The sequence below is a fragment of the Trifolium pratense genome, linkage group LG7, assembly GCF_020283565.1.
Source record: "Trifolium pratense cultivar HEN17-A07 linkage group LG7, ARS_RC_1.1, whole genome shotgun sequence".
NCBI lineage: Eukaryota > Viridiplantae > Streptophyta > Magnoliopsida > Fabales > Fabaceae > Trifolium > Trifolium pratense.
Genome location: NC_060065.1, coordinates 56,355,532 through 56,378,347, shown reverse-complemented (window position 1 = coordinate 56,378,347; position 22,816 = coordinate 56,355,532). Strand labels below are relative to the sequence as shown.

The 22,816-nt window shown below is 32.2% G+C and overlaps 2 protein-coding genes, 1 long non-coding RNA gene and 1 other non-coding gene across 5 annotated transcripts; 3 read left to right on the top strand and 1 right to left on the bottom strand.

The window, feature by feature from the left end:
- Positions 1 to 2,326: 2,326 nt before the first annotated feature.
- On the top strand, positions 2,327 to 2,817 carry LOC123894141. Its single transcript, XR_006803639.1, has 2 exons — positions 2,327 to 2,576; positions 2,677 to 2,817. It is a non-coding gene; the product is annotated as an uncharacterized LOC123894141 (long non-coding RNA).
- A 1,330-nt stretch (positions 2,818 to 4,147) lies between these two features.
- On the bottom strand, positions 4,148 to 4,220 carry TRNAA-UGC. Its single transcript has one exon. It is a non-coding gene; the product is annotated as a tRNA-Ala (tRNA).
- A 5,246-nt stretch (positions 4,221 to 9,466) lies between these two features.
- Positions 9,467 to 15,560, top strand: LOC123894139 (protein HOTHEAD). The gene is made up of 6 exons (XM_045944039.1): positions 9,467 to 9,647; positions 10,483 to 10,855; positions 12,816 to 13,126; positions 13,635 to 14,020; positions 14,446 to 15,014; positions 15,245 to 15,560. The coding sequence occupies exons 1-6, from the start codon at positions 9,569 to 9,571 to the stop codon at positions 15,297 to 15,299; spliced, it is 1,773 nt and encodes a 590-aa protein (XP_045799995.1). The 5' UTR covers positions 9,467 to 9,568; the 3' UTR covers positions 15,300 to 15,560.
- A 2,550-nt stretch (positions 15,561 to 18,110) lies between these two features.
- LOC123894138 lies at positions 18,111 to 22,064 on the top strand. Of its 2 annotated transcripts, XM_045944038.1 has the most exons (3): positions 18,111 to 18,419; positions 18,878 to 19,845; positions 21,828 to 22,064. In XM_045944038.1, the coding sequence occupies exon 2, from the start codon at positions 18,898 to 18,900 to the stop codon at positions 19,843 to 19,845; it is 948 nt and encodes a 315-aa protein (XP_045799994.1). In that variant the 5' UTR covers positions 18,111 to 18,419; positions 18,878 to 18,897; the 3' UTR covers positions 21,828 to 22,064. The 2 variants fall into 2 exon arrangements, with proteins under 2 accessions (XP_045799994.1, XP_045799993.1); XM_045944037.1 differs by lacking the exon at positions 21,828 to 22,064 and having other exon boundaries at positions 18,878 to 20,047.
- Positions 22,065 to 22,816: the final 752 nt, after the last annotated feature.

The following is a 22,816-nucleotide window of genomic DNA, read 5'->3' as shown; positions in this document are numbered from 1 at the left end:
CAGGAGGGTTTTGATTTACTACTTGAGGCATTTGATTAACCTCGTGAGGATAATAGGTTTCCTCTTGTACAACTGGTGTAGGTGTTGGGTTAGGAACTGTTTCAGTAGCCACATAGGCTGGCCTCTGCTGCACTGGGGTCGAAGACATTGCAGGTAATATTACTTGTGGAGTAATGGGATTTACTCTAGGAGGTGGTGGAGGTGTCCCAAAAAAATCTGCAATTCGACTCATTTGAAATGCCAACATTTGATAACTCTCATTGGTATTCTGAATTAATGGATTAAACACAGTACCCATTTGTTGTGTTAAGAGATTAACCATTTCGTGGTTGCTCTCATCCATTTGCTGTCTCAAAGACAACACAGATGCAGTCGTTAAGGGTGTGGGAGTTACCCTTGACGAAGTATACCTATCAGGTTCGAAACTTGGCATTCCTAAGCCAAGTGTGGGGGGAGGCCCATACATAAAGCCCTGACCTGATGGTGGTTTCGAACGTCCAAAACCAGCAGTCACGGACGGAATTGCCATAGTTGGTACTGGCAAGGTTGGAATAACATCATGCACAGTCGAAATGGTTGGACTGGAGAATATTGGAACATTCACCAACTCAGATGTTACCAAACTTTGTGGAGGCGGATCGACTCCACCACTCGAACTTGCTTCACTACTCATCGCACTAGAACTTGGAGTTTTACTAGGATTAGATCTCTGAGTAGTTTTAACCATAACCTAACTTATCATGAGTTATATGCAAGTAACAAGTTTTTTATTCCACAATATAAAAATAAACACAACTTTAACAAACACAAAACCCGTCCCACTGAGCGTGCCAATTTGTTTACGTTGGAATTTGGTAAACAACCGCTAGTTTAAGTATTTAAACTCGCGAGATCAACTAGTAAATCTCAGGACAATTTTGTGTTTATTCGTTTCAAGAAAACTGTTTGAAGGTTCGTTTGAATAAGGAAACGAACACTTAGGAATTAAAATATTTTAAAGCATACAAGAGAAACTAATTCGAATCGCCTCGAAGTAGCGGTTTCTCAAGCAAGTGTCTGGATTCAGACTTAGAAAAAATTACTGGGAAACAAATTGCATTGCATTGAATGAAAAACAATTACAAATAAAGATGGTTCACAAAACATACATTTCTCCTTCGAATTCCGTTCGTTCGATCGCTGAATACTTAGAATTTTTAGAGAGAATGTTTGTATAAATTTTGTGACCCCTGTTCTGAATGAAAAACTACTATAAATACTACTACTAAGTGGTAACTGTTTCTCGATCATCTGGACGCTCCTCCATTTGCCACGTCGACCACGTTCTCCACTTTCATCTTTCATTCCTTCAGCGCGCGCCAAGACTTTTTGGGCCGTTCGTTGTTCCTTCTTTGGGCTTGGCCCAACTCTCCATCGGTTCAATTTCGCGCTTTCGATAGCTTCCTGGCAGAACCAAAATTGGGCGCATTATCCATATCTTTCGAAGCGCTTTTTGGCTTCGACCTAGCTGGCTTTCGACGCCACTTTTGAAAGTTTCATTTTGACAATATCACCTCCAAATAAATACTGGACCCACCAATTATATTTAATTGATAAATACCAAATTTATATCCAACAGTGACATTTTTTTTTTAAAAAATTTTAAAAAGAAAAAAACGTATTAATTTTTAAAAGGTTTAATCATTTTTGGTTTTCAAAAAAACAGTTTGTAAAATTTTTTAAATAAAATGTTTTAAAATTTAAAAAAAAATTACTAAATTTTTTTAATAAAAGGTTGAATGATTTTTTTTTTTAAAAGAAGTTTATAAAGTTTTAAAAATAATTTAAAATAATTATTTTTTTTATGAACTAATTTTATTTTATTAATTTTAAAATGCCAAAAGAATATAGATAACCTTTTTTGCACCATTTCTAGCTTGAAGACTCTCTATCCTGGCGCAGTACGGAAGTGTGAAGGAAAAGCAAGCGCTAATCCTATAAGATAAAAGTTCTAGAATCCATCAGATTTCCAGAATCCACCAGAAAGTGTAACTAATCTAGAATTCACTAAACTTCCGGAATTCACCAGAAGGAGTAATTTGGAATCCACCAAATTTGAGAAAAATCTCTGTATTTTTATTAAATCAAAAGGTTGCCTTCAAGGCTACAATAATTTAGTTTAAATAGGAGTGAAAAATAAAATTAACAAATCTCCTAAAAGATTGTAAAAATAAAAAACTATGTTTCAAAAAAACTATGTTTCCATGTTTCAACTATTGTTTTGATTTTACGTTTTCCTTTTGTATCATCAAAGGTTAAAAAGTTAATTAAAAACTAATGAAGTCTAGTTATGATATGTTAAAGGGTCAAATAACAACACATTGATATACTTAAAAGACATTTAATATTGCCCCTAAAAATATTTCGGATCATTACTAAATTGTTTTTAGTATTACATGAGATATAATATATACACTATAAAGTGCTCAAAATATATTCTATTTGTTAGGTGCGAATAGATAAAAATATGGTTAAAATATTTATTTTTGTTGTGCTTTTATTTCTTACCCTGTTACTTGTTACAAAGAACGTTGAGGGTACGCCATTTTTCATCCTTTTCATGTTTTCTTCTTTATTTTGTAGTTCCTCCACGATGTTTTATTTTAGTAACATATTTTATTATCTTTTTTTTTACAGCAATATGGAAATGTGAAGTTGACGATGATTGTCCTAGAAGTACCGAAGACATGCTTCCTTATAAGTGGAAGTGCATTAACCACAAATGTAGATTTGTTCTCTTTTTTATTGAAAACTAGTCCAAAGACCCGTGTATTGACACGGATCCCTTGATTTTTATTTATTTATCGGTAAAATAGCCCAATGACTAGAAATTTCATCTTAAAGACGGATAAGTGGAGTGTTCAGGGTTCGAACTCCGGCTCCTAGATTTATAACGCTATGTCCTTTTTATAATATAAAGTTTGTCATTATTTAATATGGTTAAAAATAAGTGAAACTATTTTTTTTTTGACTAAATAAAAGATATTCATTCATTCAAATTGATAAGAGTACATCGATGCAATACAAATCAAAATCGCTAAAAACAAAAAGGATGAATCTGCGAACAAACTCACAGCATCCGTGTTAATAGCATCAAACGGCATATTGCAAAAGCCTACATATTTGACTATATTGAAGTTTCCGGAACATTCATGTCGTCGGATCTGTAGCGTTGATGGTACAAAAGTCATTGATTGGATCTGCACTGGATCAACCTTAATCTTCAAACCTGAAACAAATGAACACCGCACAAAGACGGGACAACAATACTCCGCACTAAGACGGGACAACAATACTCCGCACTAAGACGGGACAACAATACTCCGTACTAAGACGGGACAACAATACTGAAAATCAAAACAAAGGATAAAATCGCAAAGATGAAAACAAAACTATAAGACTTAAACTATGTGAAAATCACTTATTTGTATTAAAAAGCAAGAAGAAAAAAATGTAAAGGGGTGATTTTAGGCCAAAAATTGACCTAAAACCACCCCTCTATGGGTGAGAGAAGAAGAAGAAAATCAAAAAGAGTTTTAGGGCCGGCGGTGGTTTTCTATTCCGAACCATATTGGACAAGATTAATATGCGAATTAAAACCGATTATAGATTAACGATAATTACAAACGTGCTAATAGATTGATTATTCAAGTTTCGAGGAGAAATCAAATAATCTAAGAATCAATCAACTACTCTATTGATTTTAAAAGATAGTTTTGATTAGCTTGCTCTAGCTTTACATGTTTCCAATCAAGCAAAGTATGAAAGCAATAGGTACTTAGGAATTTTATGGAACACCTTGTGTGCGAAGTTCAATGATTTTCTTCAAATGCAAAGAACTTCTACAACAATGTTTCTCACAAAATTTCAAAGTACACAATTATAATAACAAATATGAAAAAGATAACGAAGTATAATTTCAATAATTGATACCCACCTTCAATAATTTCATTAATATGGAAAACAAAAAATACACATACTACATAATGTCATTTACTGGTGAAGATTATGTATTAGTGAACCCCTGACTTAGTGAAGTTTTGTTATATTTCTCTTGATAAAAACAATAATATTAATTAAAAGTTAAAACCACAAAGATTGAAAATTTTGGAGATGCAGGGGATCGAACCCTGTACCTCTCGCATGCAAAGCGAGCGCTCTACCATTTGAGCTACATCCCCTTGATGTTTATTTGCATGATCAAAGGTTTATTTAAATTAATCATGGTACGTAATTATTTTATTTAGAAACTTGAGAAAATTGTGATATTCATTGATAGTTATAAATTTTTATTCAAAGGTCTTTCTTTATCTGACCGTAAATTTTCAATCATTAGATCTTAAACTTCTCTAGTCCAATCTAGGTAGGACATCTCCCTACCAACAATTGTATAGACCAGACTCTAAGACTCAATTGATCACCAAATCAAATCACTAGTTTTTAGATGGACCATAACATTGACACACTCAAACAACACCGCTAATCACATCAGAACTATTAGATCTCAATTTCATCACAATTTGTCTACAATTGTTCATGAAGACGTCAAAGTTAGGATTTTGGGTCACAAAATCTTAATCCTCCCACATTAAAGTTTAACCGATGGTCTAAACTAACGTACACAATTCTCTATCTTTAAAACCTCGAACCACATAACCTAACTACTTGATCTTTAGAGTGTTCGCAGGTACATCCCATTCTTTAAAATTGCCGAGCAACTTCCAACATTTTGAATCTTTCACTGCTCTCTCGATCATGCTATAGATCTTAGATTTGGAGGGATTACAAACCAAACCAGAAATCACAATAAAAATACCCACCAGATGTTATAAGAAAACATTTTCGAAACTCTTAATCAAATAATATGGTATTGACATAATATAAAGCCAGTTATACAATATATGTTATGTTAATTATATAACCACCACCATATTATTAAACCACCTCACCAACTCCTAAACGAATATATTTACTCCTCCAATATCTAAAAAAAGTAAAAGGCTCCCACCATGCTCACAATCTATAATCCTCATTCTCAACTCAAGGTCAAATTAGGTCCATCCACACACACACACATTGATTCCTTATTTTGTGGATACAAAGAAATGACAAAGCAGGAGTTATTAAATGCTCATCACCGGTTCCCTGTTGATTTCTTTAGCGGTTATAAATACTCATAAATAATTACACAGATGGAAATTTTTTACCGTAACATATTAAACAGTGGCCCAAGACACTTGTTGTATACTGAAAAAAATGATAAAATTAATGCTGATAAGATAATTTTTTGCATTTTTTAAATATTAAATACATAAATTTTAAGATAAAATTTCCTAATTAATATTTTTGTTTTGTTACATTTTATTAATATATTTAACTAGTGCTTTTGGAACATTGTATTGTTTAGTATTTTCCCCTTTTAATTACTTTTACATTAAACTCTGAATTCACCTCCTTAAAATGAGTCAGAACTCATAACTCATGGGGTCTCTCATTCACTTGGCCAAGGCTTGTGGTGTTTTTTGCATTTGGACTGTGTATTTGGCATATTTTATGTCACTCTTTTAGAAAGGCTGTAATTGGGGCGGAGGCTAGCATGGGAAAGCTTCCTAGGTCTCCCATCATGGGAAAGTAACGTGAACCGTCGGATGAACAATGTTATGATGTACCATATGTATTTTATAATTTTCCTTTCTCTCTCTTCCAATCATCTCTCTCGTCTCTTCCGGTATTTCCCCTTCCTTCTTCTTCCTCAATGCATTCTCTTTAATTTGTCCAAACTTTATAATAATAGACAGATCTCTCAATTTAACCAACTATTAACTTCATTCAAATTTCAAACCAATGATATACCACCAATCAGTGGATCTTCTACATCATAAAGCATTCATAAGTGAGTAGAAAAATTCAATCAAACAATTGAATCCATCACAAAATCAACTACAAAAATGAATGTTTCTAAACACCAGGCATAGTTATGACTATAAGCTAACTTCAATTTCCCCTTCCAACTTTTTTTAGGATCGTGAAGGAAAAAAAAGTAGAAGACTTTAAGTTAACTAGATCTAGATCTGATACCACAAGGATCGTGAAGAAATTGTAGGGTGTAAAGTCAGTTTTTAAATTGGGAAATTGACAAAATTATTTGATCTCATCAATTTTTTTTAACAATTTTTTAAAATTGGTTTCTAAAAAGTGATGGCTAATAGATCTGATAAAGGATTTGAAAAAGAGTTGCGTTTAATTAAACTATGAACACAAAAAAATTGAAGAATGATTAAAGGAATGAATGTTGCAGAGAACAATCTAATAAAAAAAAGTTGCAGAGAACAGTAACAAAAAAAGCATAGAGATGATTGGAAGAGAGAGAAAAGAAAATTATAAGGTACATGTGGTGCATCATAATCTTGTTCATCCGACAGTTCACGTTACTTTCCCATGGTGGGAGACCTAGGAGGCTTTCCCATGCTAGCATCCGCCTGTAATTGGAGATACCATTTTTTATGTAAATAAGTTTCTATAAAAATGGGAAATGCATCTTTGAGTACACTTTAAAGTATTGATTTACGTAATTGGAATGATTCAAATGATAATTACTTTAACTTATATTTTATAAAGGTTTGAATTCAAATCACTTTGCTGGCGTGATAATTTTTTTAGTGGATTTATAAGTACATTTGTAAATATTTTTTAGTGTTATGATCTCTTTTGATCATGGTAATTGGTGAGCATTCAAGATCCAATTTATCTAAATTTTTTTTACACTTATATTTACAGATATATGGAAATACTAATTACGAGTGAGAGACTCAGGACTGTAAAGTACGTATAGATTTTGGCGAGTATATTTTTTTGGTAAAATTGTTAAGGACATTGAAGTTAATTTTGACATGACCACAATGTAGATAATAGTTTTTGGGTGTTTAAAAGCGGCAGATTTCTTCTAGCTATCCCTATCGACATGTTCCCAATCGCGATGGAATATCGTATTATCCTTAAGTACCACATCATGATTTTCGATTATTTCCTAATTGTGAGGTTTGCTATTTGCCATAAGGTGTGACTAAATGTCTTTGGGGAGCACACAACATATTGTAGGGCGCTTACAAAACTTCAAATATAGGTGTGACCTGGTCAAAAATGTTCTTTTTAATATTTTTAGGCGTGTGAAAATTTTATGAAAAAAAATGCATCAACGAACTTCTTGACCGATTCATAAGAAGAGAGATCGATACTTTTGAATAACGGATGATTGCTTTTGTCATTTAGAAAATTTAGTGGTAAAACTTTAAATCACTGATTCAAACGAGTTTTTTTTGTTTTGAATGAGAAATTATTAGCATTTTAATTGTCACGTTAATTTGAGCTATCAATTTCATCCTACTGATTCAAACGAGTGACAGCCAACAAATACACAGTAGGAGTAGTTTTTATGGATAAACATTGAGTTCATCATTGCAAATAGATTACCCCAAAAATCCCACCACACTATACATGAGTGAATGGGTGAAAGACAGAGAACTTCTATATATTGGTGCCATATTAAATATTGCACTTTATTCTTCCTGCTAGAGGTAGCTGTCTTTGTAGTCTTAAAATTAAATAAAAAGTTATGGGTTGTACCCGAAAATAATAAAATTCAAAACTGGTGGAAGAGAATACTGAATAGAGAACACTTTTATTTGAAAAAAGAAACATTAAATTTTTTACTTAATTTAAAAAAATGAAAAAAAAATTTAGACCAAATAAAAGAGCAACGAAATATTTTTAGATATTTTGATAAATATTTTTTTTTAAAAAAATGTATAAATTTTACTATTATATACAATTAAATATATTAATGATAAAAAAAAATATATTGATAAAACAAATATCAACATATTTTTCTACTAATAAATAAAATAAATATTACTGTAGCAATATAAAATGTTAGATTTGTTTCGATAAATATTTTTAAAACATTAATTTTTTTTTTGTTGATAGACGAAATGACAAAGTCATTGAAAACTCTTACACAAAAAGTGGAGTGACCGGGGTTCGAACCCCGATCATGACGCACGACCCTAACAATTTCGACATTTCTACCAGTTAAGTTAGGATTTATGAACTTTTTATAATTTTTACTATTATACAATCGAATATATTAATAATTAAAATTATATATTAATAAAACCGTCAACTAAGCTATTCATTATGGAAAAAGAAGGGATAATCATAGAAGAATTACTCTTGATTAAGATTAACATTTTATCTATAATAGCACCAACACCTTCATGAGACTCATAGATACCAACATTTTTTGCAATCCCACAATGAGGAACAATATTAATTGCAGATCCATAATTCTTGCACCATGATTCACCCAACAATCAAGCTACAGTATAAATTAACTTGAACCCCATGACCTATACGCCAGCCAGCCTTGTAACAATTTTAATTAAAAAAAAAAAGAAATGCTAACTAATACCCTTTGAGCATTAGTTTTGTGTATTCAATCTTTGTAAAATATATAAAATATTTTTTTCAATATAAAATTTATCTCTTTTGACATTTTTAACTAGTGTTCCCGAAACACACTAATTATCATAAATCTTTTAACATCAGTTTTATATAAACTAGCACATAACAATTTCAAAATTTTAAAAATTAGATCCACTAAAAAAATTCTTGACAACCAAATTTAAATTACACATTAACTATAGTGCCAATACTAGTGCAAACCTAAATGAAAAAAACAGACTAATAAAAGAAAAGTAAGGAAAAAAAATTATAGTGTATAATTTGAATGAAAATAAGTACAGATAGGTAGTTGGGTATCCTAATAGCAAATCACCCACATTTCTTATAAGGTATAAATGTTAAAGTAAAATCGTTATTTAACACAAATTTTTAAATAAAAATATGACAAACCTACGTATCTATGTCACATTTTGATTTTTTTAATATATTTTTTGCACGCTTCGAGAACAATGCATAGAGATGGATAGAATATGAGTATCATATTTTTATCCATAGAAGAGTGATAACATTGCTCAAATGTTAATAAGTGTAACATTTTTAATATATTTTTATTTTTGTTTCTTTAACCGATACCACCTATAAATATTAGTTACTACTACATAGCATGTCACACATTTTTCATAATTATATGGGTCTTCCTACCGAATATCCCCGGGACACTCTTTAAGCATCTTAAGTAGTACTAAGATTTTATAAAAGTTTTATGAAAATTTGTGAAGTCAATGCATTAAAATTTGAAATATTTAACTTTTTGATTAAATAATTTTTTTAAATAAAATGCTTAAAGAATGTCTCAGGGACACTCGTCGCATTTTCCTAATAATATACTTATATTAATTGTCCTAATTTTGCCTAATGATTATATTAGGATGTACACATTATTAGGCAGTATTTATATATGGTGTCCACACACAAAACAAGGCCAACAAGTGGAAGACACTTAGAGGTTTCAAAGCAGCTTCTTCAGTGAGTAAGTGACTGAGTGCTCTTCTGTGGCCTTCTATAACCAATGGCATCATTCTCTGCTGTCAAATTCCTGCTCTACTTCTTTATAATATGGCTCATCAACTTCCTACCTCTATGCCAAGGTTTTTTCCCCTCTAATATATACACATATATTTGATGCACTATTAATCATTGTCTATGTTCATTAATTGTTTTCACAAGCAAATTAGCTACATCATAGTATATATATATGCTTCAGTTCCAATTTCTTCATTTCTGGATATAAAATTACAATAAGAACCCCTCTTATATATGTTGCATTTTAAAGTTTTCTCTCTAAAAGTTTTTTTTTTTTTTTTCCTTCATGATATGTAAGAGGGGTTTCCTAATTTTTAAAGGAATATTTATCAGGTTAATTATCTTTTAGTTTTTTTTGTTGTTGTGTATTGTATATTTTTTGTATGAGACCATATTGTTCTTTGAAGTAGCGTTTGGAACTTGAAAATATAGTACAAGTGGCACAAATCTATGGAGTTTCACTTCAAGAACATACTAGCTAGTACATAATAAAGGCATGAATCATTGATTAAATCTAAGATAAAAAATCATTTGCTAGTTATTGAAACAAATTTCGTTTTCTTATGGTGATACATTGACTAAAAAAAGTAAATTGTTTCTCTTTTTCTTTTAAAAAAAATTAGGGAAGAAAAAATAATTATTAAACACAATAATAATATTGGTACATTCATTCTAGATAAGATTAAAATTTCTTCCATTAAAATTATAAAGTCAAACTCTTACCGTTGAACTGACACATTATGACAAATTGTGTTTCCTTTAGAACTGATTTTCTCATTTTTGTTTAGGTGATTTTTTTATTTTTTTATTGTTGTTCTCTATCCTATAGGGTCAAAATAAAAGTGAAATTTAGCTACAATATTTTTTTATTTGATATTAAACTACAAAATTTGATTGTAGGTAAAGAGAACAATGAATATAAGTACCCATTTATTAAAAAAGCAAGTTCATTCTCATCTCCACCATCAATTTCAACCACCAACACAAATGATGGTTATGACTACATAATAGTAGGTGGTGGTACAGCAGGGTGCCCTTTAGCTGCAACCCTTTCAAAAAACTTCAATGTTTTGTTACTTGAAAGAGGAGGAGTACCTTTCACAAACCCTAATGTGTCATTTCTTGACAACTTTCACATTGCTTTGGCTGATACTTCACCAACTTCAGCTTCACAATTCTTCATGTCAACTGATGGAGTTTACAATGCTAGAGCAAGGGTTTTGGGTGGTGGTAGCTCTATTAATGCTGGTTTCTACACTAGAGCTAGCTCAAGGTATACATAATTTGCAATTCCCTTTTGTTTACTTTTGGCGTTACCTTTTTTTGTCCAATTGAGTCCACAAAACTCGAGAAATTAGTCTCGACAATTACGCATGGAGAATATCTGGTTAACGTCAAAAGAAAAATAAAAAACAATATTATTCGCATATATATTATTATGTCTCATGACGATTGATCTATTATAACAAAATTCCAAATTCCCAAAATGACCGTCTCATTCTGTCTCATGATAATTTGAGTATATTTTTTTAATTGTACTTTCTAATTAATATTAGGAAAATGCTAACCGGTGCCCCGGGGTACTGGTTAAGGTAACTAAAGATAATATTATTATCTTGAAACTTGTGAAGTCAACATCTTAAAAGTTTAAATTTTTGTTTTTTCAATGCAATTTTTTTCTTTTCTTTCTCTTTTTAGTTCCTTAACTAGTGCCCCGGAGCACTAGTAAATCATATAAAACAAAACAAAACAAAAAAGGAGAATGTTAACGCGTGTCATTAAGACACATGTTAAAGAAGTAAAATTAAATGTTAATTTGTGCATTTTAACTTTTAAAGCATTTAATTTCTTGTATTACTAAATGTTGAGTTTCTATATTGGGATATCTTAACATGTGCTCAATACCCAAAAAAAATGAAACAATAGAAGTTGATCTAAATTGAAAGTAGGTCTTATCAATATAAATATGTTTTGTCATAGACAGCTAGACAATAAATCTTATGCACGTTTTTGTGACATTGATTTTCTCTCGTATCATTAATATTATCATTTGGTTTTTGTTGTTGAAATTGTTTCTATTTAATTTGTTTCCTAGCAAACGATTATGTACAGAGGCAATAGTGTATTATTTTGTGTGCATAAATATAATTAAATAACCACATTTCTTATTACCCTTGAATTGAAGGACATATATTCAAACATGCTTTAAGGTGAGGTAGTTGTTGTCAGGGATCGACCCTATTAATTTGTGTTTATATTGAAACCATTTTCATTTATGACTACGTCTATATATTATGTATAAAGTTCTGACTTCATCAATTAAATTAAATGATACTTGTGGTCCTTCGTGACCCTATGCTATTTATGCCATGGAAGTGATTAGGTGCAATGCAAGTGTCCGATTGATATCTAGGACCCATTTGATTAATTGGGACTTTCAGGTGATTTATCATGAGTTTATAACAAATGTGTTTTACTAAATATGAGTAGAACATATTTCATAATTTTATAACATCATAATATTGTTTTTTCAATGGTCAATGTTAATATTATTCGTAATTATTAATATTAATCTCCGTCGGGAAACCTCTTGGGACATACATAATTAGAAATAAATTTTTATTTCAAAATACTTTAATGTCTTAGTTTAAATAAAATTAGTTTTCATGGAAAACCTGAAACAAACGTACTTCCTCCGTCCAAAAATATAAGCAAAAGTGAGTCAAAGAAACTTGATGTATTTGGTTAAAAATTTGTATCAAATTCATCCTTTTTATTGACCAACTTTTGCTTATATTTTGGGACGGAGGGAGTACATAATAAAAAAAGAAAATATAGTCATCACTTTGTTTTTTGAAATTAATATATCTACTTTTATTGGTAAATTGGTAAAAAATCATTAATGGGTATTACATATGGTGTCAATAGATTCATCATGGCCCCTGTGGTCCATCATGTTCGGACGTACGTACCAAAGGATAATAATCACACCGGAATATCTTCTAAGCTCTCAAAAAAAAAAATGTCAAATTCATACAATGTATGACTAATATCTTTTGAAGAATGATTTCCTGAAATATCAACATTTTGTTATAGAAGATAAGTGTGACTAGTGACTCACCAAAATTGACTTGTGCTAACAATATATATAGTAATGATCATATGAGATATTCATGTGTGCAAAACTCATATTGTATGTTTTGTTCCTCAACATTTGTTACTATAAAATGCAGATTTATACAGAAGATGGGTTGGGATGCAAAGCTAGTAAATAAGTCATATCCTTGGGTTGAAAAGCAGATTGTTCATCGTCCAACATTTTCGCATTGGCAAAGAGCATTGAGGGATGGTCTTCTAGATGCTGGTGTGTCTCCTTTTAATGGATTCACATATGAACATAAGTATGGAACCAAACTTGGTGGAACCATTTTTGACAGATTTGGTCGCCGCCACACTGCTGCTGAATTGCTTGCTTCTGGAAATCCTAACAAACTTACTGTTTTGATCTATGCCACTGTCCAAAAGATTGTTTTTGATACAACAGGTGCACACATTTATAAGATATTTTATAATGCAAAATTTAATAATTAATGACATGAGAATTTATTCTTTCACGCGATGTCTTAGAATTCGGATTGAGTATACAATCCTATAAAATTGGTCCCTACGCGTAACACGTCCTAGATTGGACATATGAAAGTTTACTCAGGCGGTCTAAGTCAAGTTGTAATCTGTAAACTTTAAGCTTGAACAACAAAATGATGTTGCAGCTGCTAGGCAGTTAAAGATGTCGACACAATTGACTGAACCATGATCAAATATTTGTGTGTAATCTTGCAAACTGAACCGTAATATTTAAAAACAAGTTGTACTCTGTAATCTTTAAGCTTGAACAATAGAAAGATATTGCAGCTACTTTGCGGCCAGAGACGTAGACACAATTGGCTGAACTCCATGATCAAATATTGCGTGTAATCTGTTTACGTTTTTTTAATGTATCTTTTTACTTTTGAACTAGATTGCTTATGTAACAAGTAATGCTATTGATGCAGGAAAAAGACCAAAAGCAATGGGGGTAATTTTCAAGGATGAAAATGGGAAACAACACAAGGCAATTCTAGGAAATGATAAGCAAAGTGAAGTAATTGTATCAAGTGGAGCAATTGGGACTCCTCAAATGCTATTGCTTAGTGGAATTGGCTCAAAAGCAGAACTTGAGAAGTTGAAAATTCCTGTGGTACTTGACAACAGATTTGTTGGAAAAGGCATGGCTGATAACCCAATGAACACAATTTTTGTTCCTCTTAAGAAACCAGTCAAGCAGTCATTGATAGAAACAGTTGGTATTACCAATAGGGGTGTGTATATTGAAGCTAGCAGTGGGTTTGGACAGTCCAGTGATAGCATTCACTGCCACCATGGTATGTTATCAGCTGAGGTATGTCACCACTCATCACCTAATTTACTTATGAGTTACGTTATTTTGACGCACAAATTTGACATCAAATTTCGACAACATCAACATGGTATGCAATGTAAATAAGCTTGAATGTGATACCTCATATTTTGAGCTAACTTTTAGGAGTCAGATTCAAGCTTATTTACCATTGAAGAGTAGAATAGCCCTATGAAGCACAGACACATACACAGACCGGACACAACACGGACACGGACACATCAACACCGACAATAATTTGAGAAAATGACATGATTCAATGTAATCATAAGTGTCGGTGTCGTGCCGGTGTCTGACACTGACGCGTGTCCGACACCGGGACACGCCTAATCTGAGGAGTGTCTGTGCTTCAATATAAACTAAAAGAAATATGCATAGAAATAATTTTTGTTTTTATGATAAACTAGATTGGACAGCTCTCCACAATTCCTCCAAAGCAAAGATCAGAAGAAGCTATTAAAGCTTTTATGAAGAACAAAAAAGACATTCCAATTGAAGCATTTAAGGGAGGCTTCATCTTAACAAAAGTTGCAAATCCATGGTCAACAGGTGATCTCAGATTGATCAACACCAATGTAGAAGACAACCCTGCTGTTACATTCAACTACTTCAGTCACCCTGCCGATCTTCAACGCTGCGTCGAGGGAATCCAGTTAGTAACAAAGGTTGTTCAGTCACAGCACTTCACAAACCTTACTATGTGTGTCAGAGAAACTACAGAACAACTTCTCAACAGCACTGTGAAGGCTAATGTTAACCTCATACCGAAGCATGTCAATGACACGAAATCACTAGAACAATTTTGTAAAGATACTGTGATTACTATTTGGCACTATCATGGTGGATGTCATGTAGGGAAGGTCGTCGACTCGGATCATAAGGTTCTTGGCGTTAACAGACTTCGTGTCATAGATGGATCGACATTTACCGAGTCACCAGGAACTAATCCTCAAGCTACTGTCATGATGATGGGCAGGTAAGTGCATAGATCTAATTACCGAAATGATGATTCCATTTCTTTAGTAATTTATCGAAATAAGCTGAAAACAATTTATAAACATGTTAACGTCTATTTTATTAAGCTCCCGAACACAAGTGTTTATGCCAGAAGATAAGTCTAAATATAGATAACGCCTTCGGCAAGCAACCTAAATAAACAATGATCATTACCTCTTGCATGCTAATATATATTTATGTTTGTGACAGGTACATGGGACTGAAGATTTTAAGAGATAGGTTGGGGAAATTTGCTGGTGTTTGACAAGTATGCAATGTGATATTTGAGAATAATCTCAAGAAAAATGAAAAGAAAAAAAAAAAAAAAGTAGAAGACTAGAGCATTAGTAGTTTGACTTGAATTAGTGTATCTTGTTTTTTTTGTTGATGGTAAGTGGAAAGTGATTATTGAATAATCAAGAAAGTTTTGGTGTTTAGAAGTAGTAAATGTAACTCTTCATGGACGTGCATGTTTAAACTTTGATCCATCTATTTGTATTGTAATAGCGTGTATTGTAGGCTACAACTTAAGTTATTGTTTTTTAGTCAAAAAAAAAAAAATTAAGTTATTGTTTAATTATTAGTCACAGTAGCTCAATGCAAAATTCAATGAATGTTAACTCTAGTTTTTTCAGAGACATTGAGTGTGTCCATAGCCTGCTGAGCATCTTCCTTGTTGACAAAGGTAACAAAGCCAAATCCCCCACGATGGGTACCCTTTCGAAGATTAATAGGGGCAAGGGTGACACTTTTGACCTCACCAAAAGGCTCGAAAAGCTTACCGAAATCAGCTTTATCACCTATTTCAGCTGTGATATGGCTTACGACAAGAGTTTTATCATCGGACTTGGCAATTAGCAACCATCTCGTCCACAAAAGGCCAATTGTAGGAAGGTACTAACATGCCCGGAATAGGCGTAAGAAAACGTTGTTTGGGATTCAAAAGAAAATTCTCAGAATACTCAGCAGAATTAAAATCAACACAGTAACGACCACAAGCACAAATTTTACGACCAGAGACAGGATCAATACAGTTGGGACCTGCAGAGTATTTATTTTGTTACGGTTAGAGTGATATTGAAATTTGTAACCAAAAAAAAAAAAAAGAGTGATATTGAAATTTAGGAATTCTACAAAAATTAGGGTTTAAAACACATCATCATCATCATCAGATTGAATCTGATAGATTTGCAGATTCTCACTCATCTGATAGATTGAATCTGATAGATTTGAGAATTCATGTTTTTTCATTGATCACAAGAAATTGAAGCTTTACTGGGTCGATAAGGATGGAAGTCAGCGAAAGGATAGAGACACTGGTATCGTTTTTGAAGCATAAGGTTAATTACTAACAAAGTTAAACTCTCAAGATTTGTGCCAATAATCTCAGTATTGTTAGGAGAAAGGGAAATGTTTTTCATTTCATTAATCAACATACAAGGTGCCCTTATATAGGGATTACAATAAGCAACTCAAAACTAACACAAGGCCTAACCAACTAACTAACTTGTGACACAAGCTAACAAACTATCTTGATACATCACAATGCAATTTTGGCCTAATGATGCTATGACATTGCTTAACAAGTATGTGCTTTCTTTTTCTTCAGTTGTTACTGCATCTGCATCTTCTTTTTGTAATTTTGATTTTGAGATTGTGTTTGACACTTGTCCTGTCAATTGATTTGAGCGATCCCTGACCTCAAGCCGCAATTCCAACCCTTAATTTGTTTTAGTCTTTTTAGTGTGTTGCTGCTGTGGTTAATTCAACTTGGTGGCGTGTTTTCATCTATTTCTCAGTAGCAGGTCCAAAGTTAGATTCCATATTGATTCTTTATGAGTTGTATCTTATGCTTATAGTTTTGTTAGGTGGAGTTTATAAAATTCTATGTTTGGGGGATTCGTTGCCTTGTTGCAATTTTGTTCTGGTGTTAATTTTGTTCTGCTTTAATTTTAATCCTTTCTCTTTTATTATAACTTTGTTATTAATTACTGTTAAGTATGATGCATATATAGATGGATACTATATATTGTCTCTTATGATAAAAATGAATGAATGGTTATCTTATTGAAAAACAAGGGCTTATATCAGGACTGAAGCATCTGATACACTCCTTGTAAGATACTTAATTTACATTCTCTTTTTTACATGCATCTCACTCATACTAGATGACACATTAGATGTTAATGTGCATTAGTAGGCTACTGGAGTAGTATTTGTTCATTAGTTGGGATTTGGTAAAAACAAAGGGCAAAAGATTAAGGTGTCATTACAATATCTCATTAGAGGGATCCCCACATATTTTATACCACCAAGTTGGGTGGCATGAATGTAGATGCTTTTAGGGACTTTTTTTGAAATATTCACCGGACTTTTTGAAAGTGTCTTGTAAAATCAGAGAACAAATTAGTGGTTTACTCGGATTTAGTCATTCCAACGCACTAAGCGAGGTAAGATGTAATTTCAAGTCATGAAGATTTGATAACTTTGTTTTCTCATTTGTCTAAACCATCTTTAAAATAAGTTCCAAAATACAAATTATACTATCTATCTCTAAATAATCGTAGAAATCATTACCACATAACCGAAGAGAATCCTAAATTGTGTCACTTGTGTCGTACCCCAAATTTTGACTTTCTTTTTCCAATGTTATATTATTTGTAATGCAATCTTCTTTCAAATGTGTCTATTAGCTTGTGTGGTAATACCAATGGTTTATAAGTGCATGTGAGCACAAGGTCACAAGTTTGAGTCCCACTTAAGTCTTTTTATGTGTTTTATTTTATTAAAAAAAAGAGTCACAAAAATTGTTTTTTTAAAATTATTATTTTTATTTTTTATTTTCGGTTTTTTATTATTATTATTGGAAAAATAAAAAAAAGTATAAGATCTTAATAAAAATAATAATAAGAGCAGATCATGCAAAAAAATAAATATAAAAAGATCCCAAAATATATATATAAAAAAAAAAAACAAAAGGATATAAAATTTTACAAAATCTAAAGGGAGATATTATAGAGACTTTGCCCCCAAGTTTCAATCAAATTAGTCATATAAATTTATTCCCTTGTTTTTTGTACCTTGACCCATGACACTCACAGTCTGAAAAGCCATTCTCATAATACAATTTCAAACTTGTCTCTAAAATAAATTCTCTCATCTCATCGTGAAACTATTCCCACATCACCACCACTCAACATCTAAACCAGCGGCGGCGAGCCACCATTGTCCACGACCAACATCGCTCGTGTTCCTCAATCTTCTCTCTACTCTGTGCGTCTGACTTTCTCCATTTTCTGTTTGATTTGCTGTGCGATTTCTGTACGATTTCACCACCACGACCCTTCATCTCGGAGATTCGAGCGGTGAAGGCAACATTAGCAAGGTAATAGATCTTGATTTTAGGGTTTTTTTGAAAATTATGAATTGGGATTTTAGTATTTTAGGGTTTATGAAATTTTTATTGTGTTATAGTGTTTTTTATTGATTGTGTTTCTGTTGGTTGTGTTTTTGTTTCATTTTTTATTCATTGTGTTATAGTGTTGTTGATTCATTGTGTTATAGTGTTTTTGACTCATAGTGTTTTTGTTTGTTCCTGTGATTCTGTCGACAATGGAGTCCCAAGCAATGCTTTGAGTTGTGTAACTGTTTGGCCTTAAGGGTTTCATTTGATCACTACATCCAAATTTATATTGTCATGTTTTGTGTATTTGATTAGTAGATTAAATTATTGTCTTACTTAGGATGGTGTTATGAAGTTGGTGCTATGGTTAATTGTTTGTGATTTATTATGTTGATGAAATATTTTAATTGTTTGATCTTTTATGTCTTTTGTATAAACAGTTTTCAACCTGTGCTCTTCAATGGCTTTGTCTTCTTCAATTCGAATTGTTATCGTCGGTGATGTGCATGATTGCTGGAACTTTGAACAAGATTCCAAGGCACTTCAGTTTCTCCAACCAGATTTGGTGCTCTTTACAGGTGATTTTGGTGAAGAAAATCTTGAAGTCGTTCGGAGTGTTGCAAATATTGAATTTGCTAAAGCAGTTATATTAGGAAACCACGATTGTTGGAGTACTAAGAAGTTTTCTCGCAGTGAGAAGGATAAAGATAAAGTTCAACTTCAGCTAGAATGTCTTGGCAAGGAGCACGTGGCTTATGAACGTTTAGATTTACCTCTGATACAAGTAAGTGTTGTTGGTGGACGGCCATTTTCTGTTGGGGGTAAATCATTATTTCGAAATAAGTTGTTGTCTGCAAGATATGGAATCAAAGACATGGATGGGAGTGCCAAGAAAATCCAGAAAGCTGCTCTTGGTACACCGGAGGATCATTTTCTTATATTACTTGCACATAATGGACCCACAGGCCTTGGATCTGGTTTGAATGATATATGTGGAAAAGATTGGGAATTGGACGGCGGTGATCATGGTGACCCAGATCTAGCATGCGCGATATCCTTGCTAAAAGAGAATAATCAGATATCTATTCCATTGGTTGTGTTCGGCCACATGCACAAAGAGCTGGCGCATGGCAATGAATTTAGGAAAATGATTGTCGTTGGGACCGACAACACCATATACTTGAACGGGGCCATTGTTCCAAGGGTCAAAAGTTTTGGTGATGATAACAAGAGAAGCTTAGACGATGAAAGTTCTCTTTCCTCACCAGAGGCAAAAGGTACGACAAGAGCCTTTACTTTAGTTGAGCTGTCCAAAGGAAGAGTTACTAGAGTTGCAGAAAGTTGGGTATCGGTTGTTGAAGACAAGACCACATTAAAAGAAGAACATATATTATTTGAAGGCAATTAAGTAAGAACCAAGGTCCCTATTTTCTACGTTTACATAGATTAAAACAATTTGGGTAGTACAAGCATTACGTGCAGTAAGAGCATGTTTATAGTACTAGTAAGTAGAAGTAGAACTAAGTTTATCTTTAGAATTGATTTTAACTTGAATCTTGAATCTTGAATTTTAAGCTATTTTTAATCAGAATTTGGAGTTTTAGCTTTAATTTAACTATTCAACTCACTTTTACGAATACAAATTAACCGCAGGCAATAAGTTGGTGCAGTCGCTGCAGTCATAAATTTATCTAACTATCATTCAAAAGCCACATACTATTTCTTTTATTCTTATAAAATAAAAAATGTGAATGTCATCTTTCTTCTTCATCGGCTCAATTTCTTCACTGCCACAACCATGGAAGAAAAATACTCTGTTCTTCAACCTGAAATCCTCAATGCTAGTATGTTCTCTTCAATATCAAAACCTTGTACCGAACTGGTATATACAGAGACAATGGTTAACTATTACCTCTTAAATTAAATGAAACACAAAGTTTTAAGTTAATTTTTAAAATGTCTTGGGTCACTGTTATTAGTCCAATAGATTTTGGTTGCTATTTCAATTGATTAATTTTAAACAAAATTTCTTTGAAAAATTGATCATTTTATTGTTTACGACGATTAATGTACTATTAAAATCTACTTTCATATGGTATCATCCTCACTTATTCACCATCACAGATGCTCAATTATAAAAGATAGAAAAATAGAAGACAAAAGTTTTTGCTTAATATTGTAACAATTGTAGCCAGCAAATCAAAACATCTTCATTGTAAATAAGAATTCTTTTTCCTTTCTAAAATACCCAAAACAGAGTTTGTAACTCATATATACGATCCGTCACTCCGTTGCCGGTGCCGTCGATAGTAATACATATTGGTCCAAGTAGCTGAAGAAATGTAATAGTCTATAGTAATACTCATGCAAGTAACAATTAAATAAAGAATCAATACTTGTAAGGGTCGATCAATTTAGTTCTTCAAATTTGAGGAATACGAATTTAGTCATTTTAGTTCTTTTTCCTAAATTTAGCATCAGAATTTTAAAGGTTCTATTTTTGTCATGATATAGCAAGAATTCAAGTCAAATTGCAGGTCACTCATTGGTTTTGATGGATGTCTACTTAATAGATATTTTGGTTTAAGGACTAAATTGATTGACATTCTTTAAATTAAGAGACTAACTTGCTATTTTGTAAATTTAAGAGAAGAAATTACTAGTTTTTTACAATTTTTAGAACTAAAATGATCATTTACTTCTTAATCCAAATAAGCAATTCTACTATGAAGCATTGACATGTTGACACAGGTAAAAATTTGAGAAAATTGAAGTAATTGAATCACATGTGTTGGTGTTGAGAAAATGTCCAACACCAACACATATTGGACACTAACTTAAATATTTATTCAGTCGATTTTTAATATTTTCTCGCACTTATGATTTTTTAGTTACAATCTTATTAAGGACAGTCCATAATAATGTTTCCGGACTGTATCATATGCAATAGAGGAAAGAATACCGTATAAGCCAAAAGGGCATTCAGAACTGTCAAACCAAAGCTTTGCTACTTGATGCTAAGACATAGCAAACCTTGTTCTGATGCTAAGACATTAAAGGTTTTTCCCTAACTGTCGAGCCCTAGTCTTTGATCGATGTCATAAAGATTGTTTTACGTTGGCTTTTGACCGCTTAACACAATCCTCTCATTTTATCCAAGTATAACTTTGCAACAAAGCTAACATATAAAAGCTTCCAATATAAGCCATCATTTGAGGGAGGAGTTCATCTCCTATTTTCTTCTTTATTCTTTCTGCACCATTATTCAATATTTTTTGCATCAATATATATTTTTTTCCTATCATATATGAACATATTGAATTAATTAGTTACTCCATTCTCTAGTTCAGATAATAAACAACTGAGTACTGTAAAACTGTATGTATGCAGTGTAACAGAAACACGAACCAAAGCTTTGCCTTGGAATTGCTTGTGTGCACTTTTGGACAGATTTGGTCGCCGCCACACTGCTGCTGAATTGCTTGCTTCTGGAAATCCTAATAAACTTACTGTTTTGATCTATGCCACTGTCCAAAAGATTGTTTTTGATACAACAGGTGCACACATTTATAAGATGTTTTATAATGCAAAATTTAATACTTGATGAGATTAGAGTTTATTCTTTTATGTGAACTTTCACGTGATGTCTTAGAATTTGGATTGAGTATACAATCCTATAAAATTGGTCCCTACGCGGGAATGGATTCTCTCAAGTGTGATTTACACTTGAGAGAATAAAGTGTAATCTAACACCATCTAAATTCATTTTCTCTAAATTTTTATATGTTTTTCTCTCTTGATCAATGGTAACAAACCACACTTTATTCTCTCAAGTGTAAATGTTTCTCTCTCTTGATCAATGGTAACAAACCACACTTTATTCTCTCAAGTGTAAATTACACTTGAGAGAATCCATTCCCATCCCTACGCGTAACACATCCTAGATTGGACCTATGAAGAGTTACCCAAGTGATCTAACTAAATCCTATCAAACTGTCTTTTGAGCTTTCCACTTATAAGCTCAATTTCAGGTCATATCACATCCAATGTGCAACTCTCAACGCATGTATAGACAAAAATACAGATAAACACATAACACAATGAATTGAAGCATGCACAAAATATATGACATTATATGTGCAAAAGTATGTGTTTTCATATATCTTCATATGACATTGCTAAGTTCAAATTGACATGCAAAGATGCATTTCACTGAATTGAAAGTTTACTAATTCAGGCATTTAAAAATGGTTTACAATCACATGACTAAAAAATGGTAATTGAAAATGTGATTCAGTTTATGGCTCAAGCGAGGTAATCTTGCAAACAGAACCGTAATATTTAAACACATATATATGTTGTAATCTGTAATCTTTAAG

Bases quoted from the DNA above. Each gene is read 5' to 3' on its own strand.
- LOC123894139 (XM_045944039.1), top strand. From the start codon at position 9,569: ATGGCATCATTCTCTGCTGTCAAATTCCTGCTCTACTTCTTTATAATA. The intron at 9,648-10,482 runs GTTTTTTCCCCT...ATTTGATTGTAG, and splicing joins CTTCCTACCTCTATGCCAAG to GTAAAGAGAACAATGAATAT. The intron at 13,127-13,634 runs GTGCACACATTT...CTATTGATGCAG, and splicing joins GATTGTTTTTGATACAACAG to GAAAAAGACCAAAAGCAATG.
- LOC123894138 (XM_045944038.1), top strand. From the start codon at position 18,898: ATGGCTTTGTCTTCTTCAATTCGAATTGTTATCGTCGGTGATGTGCAT.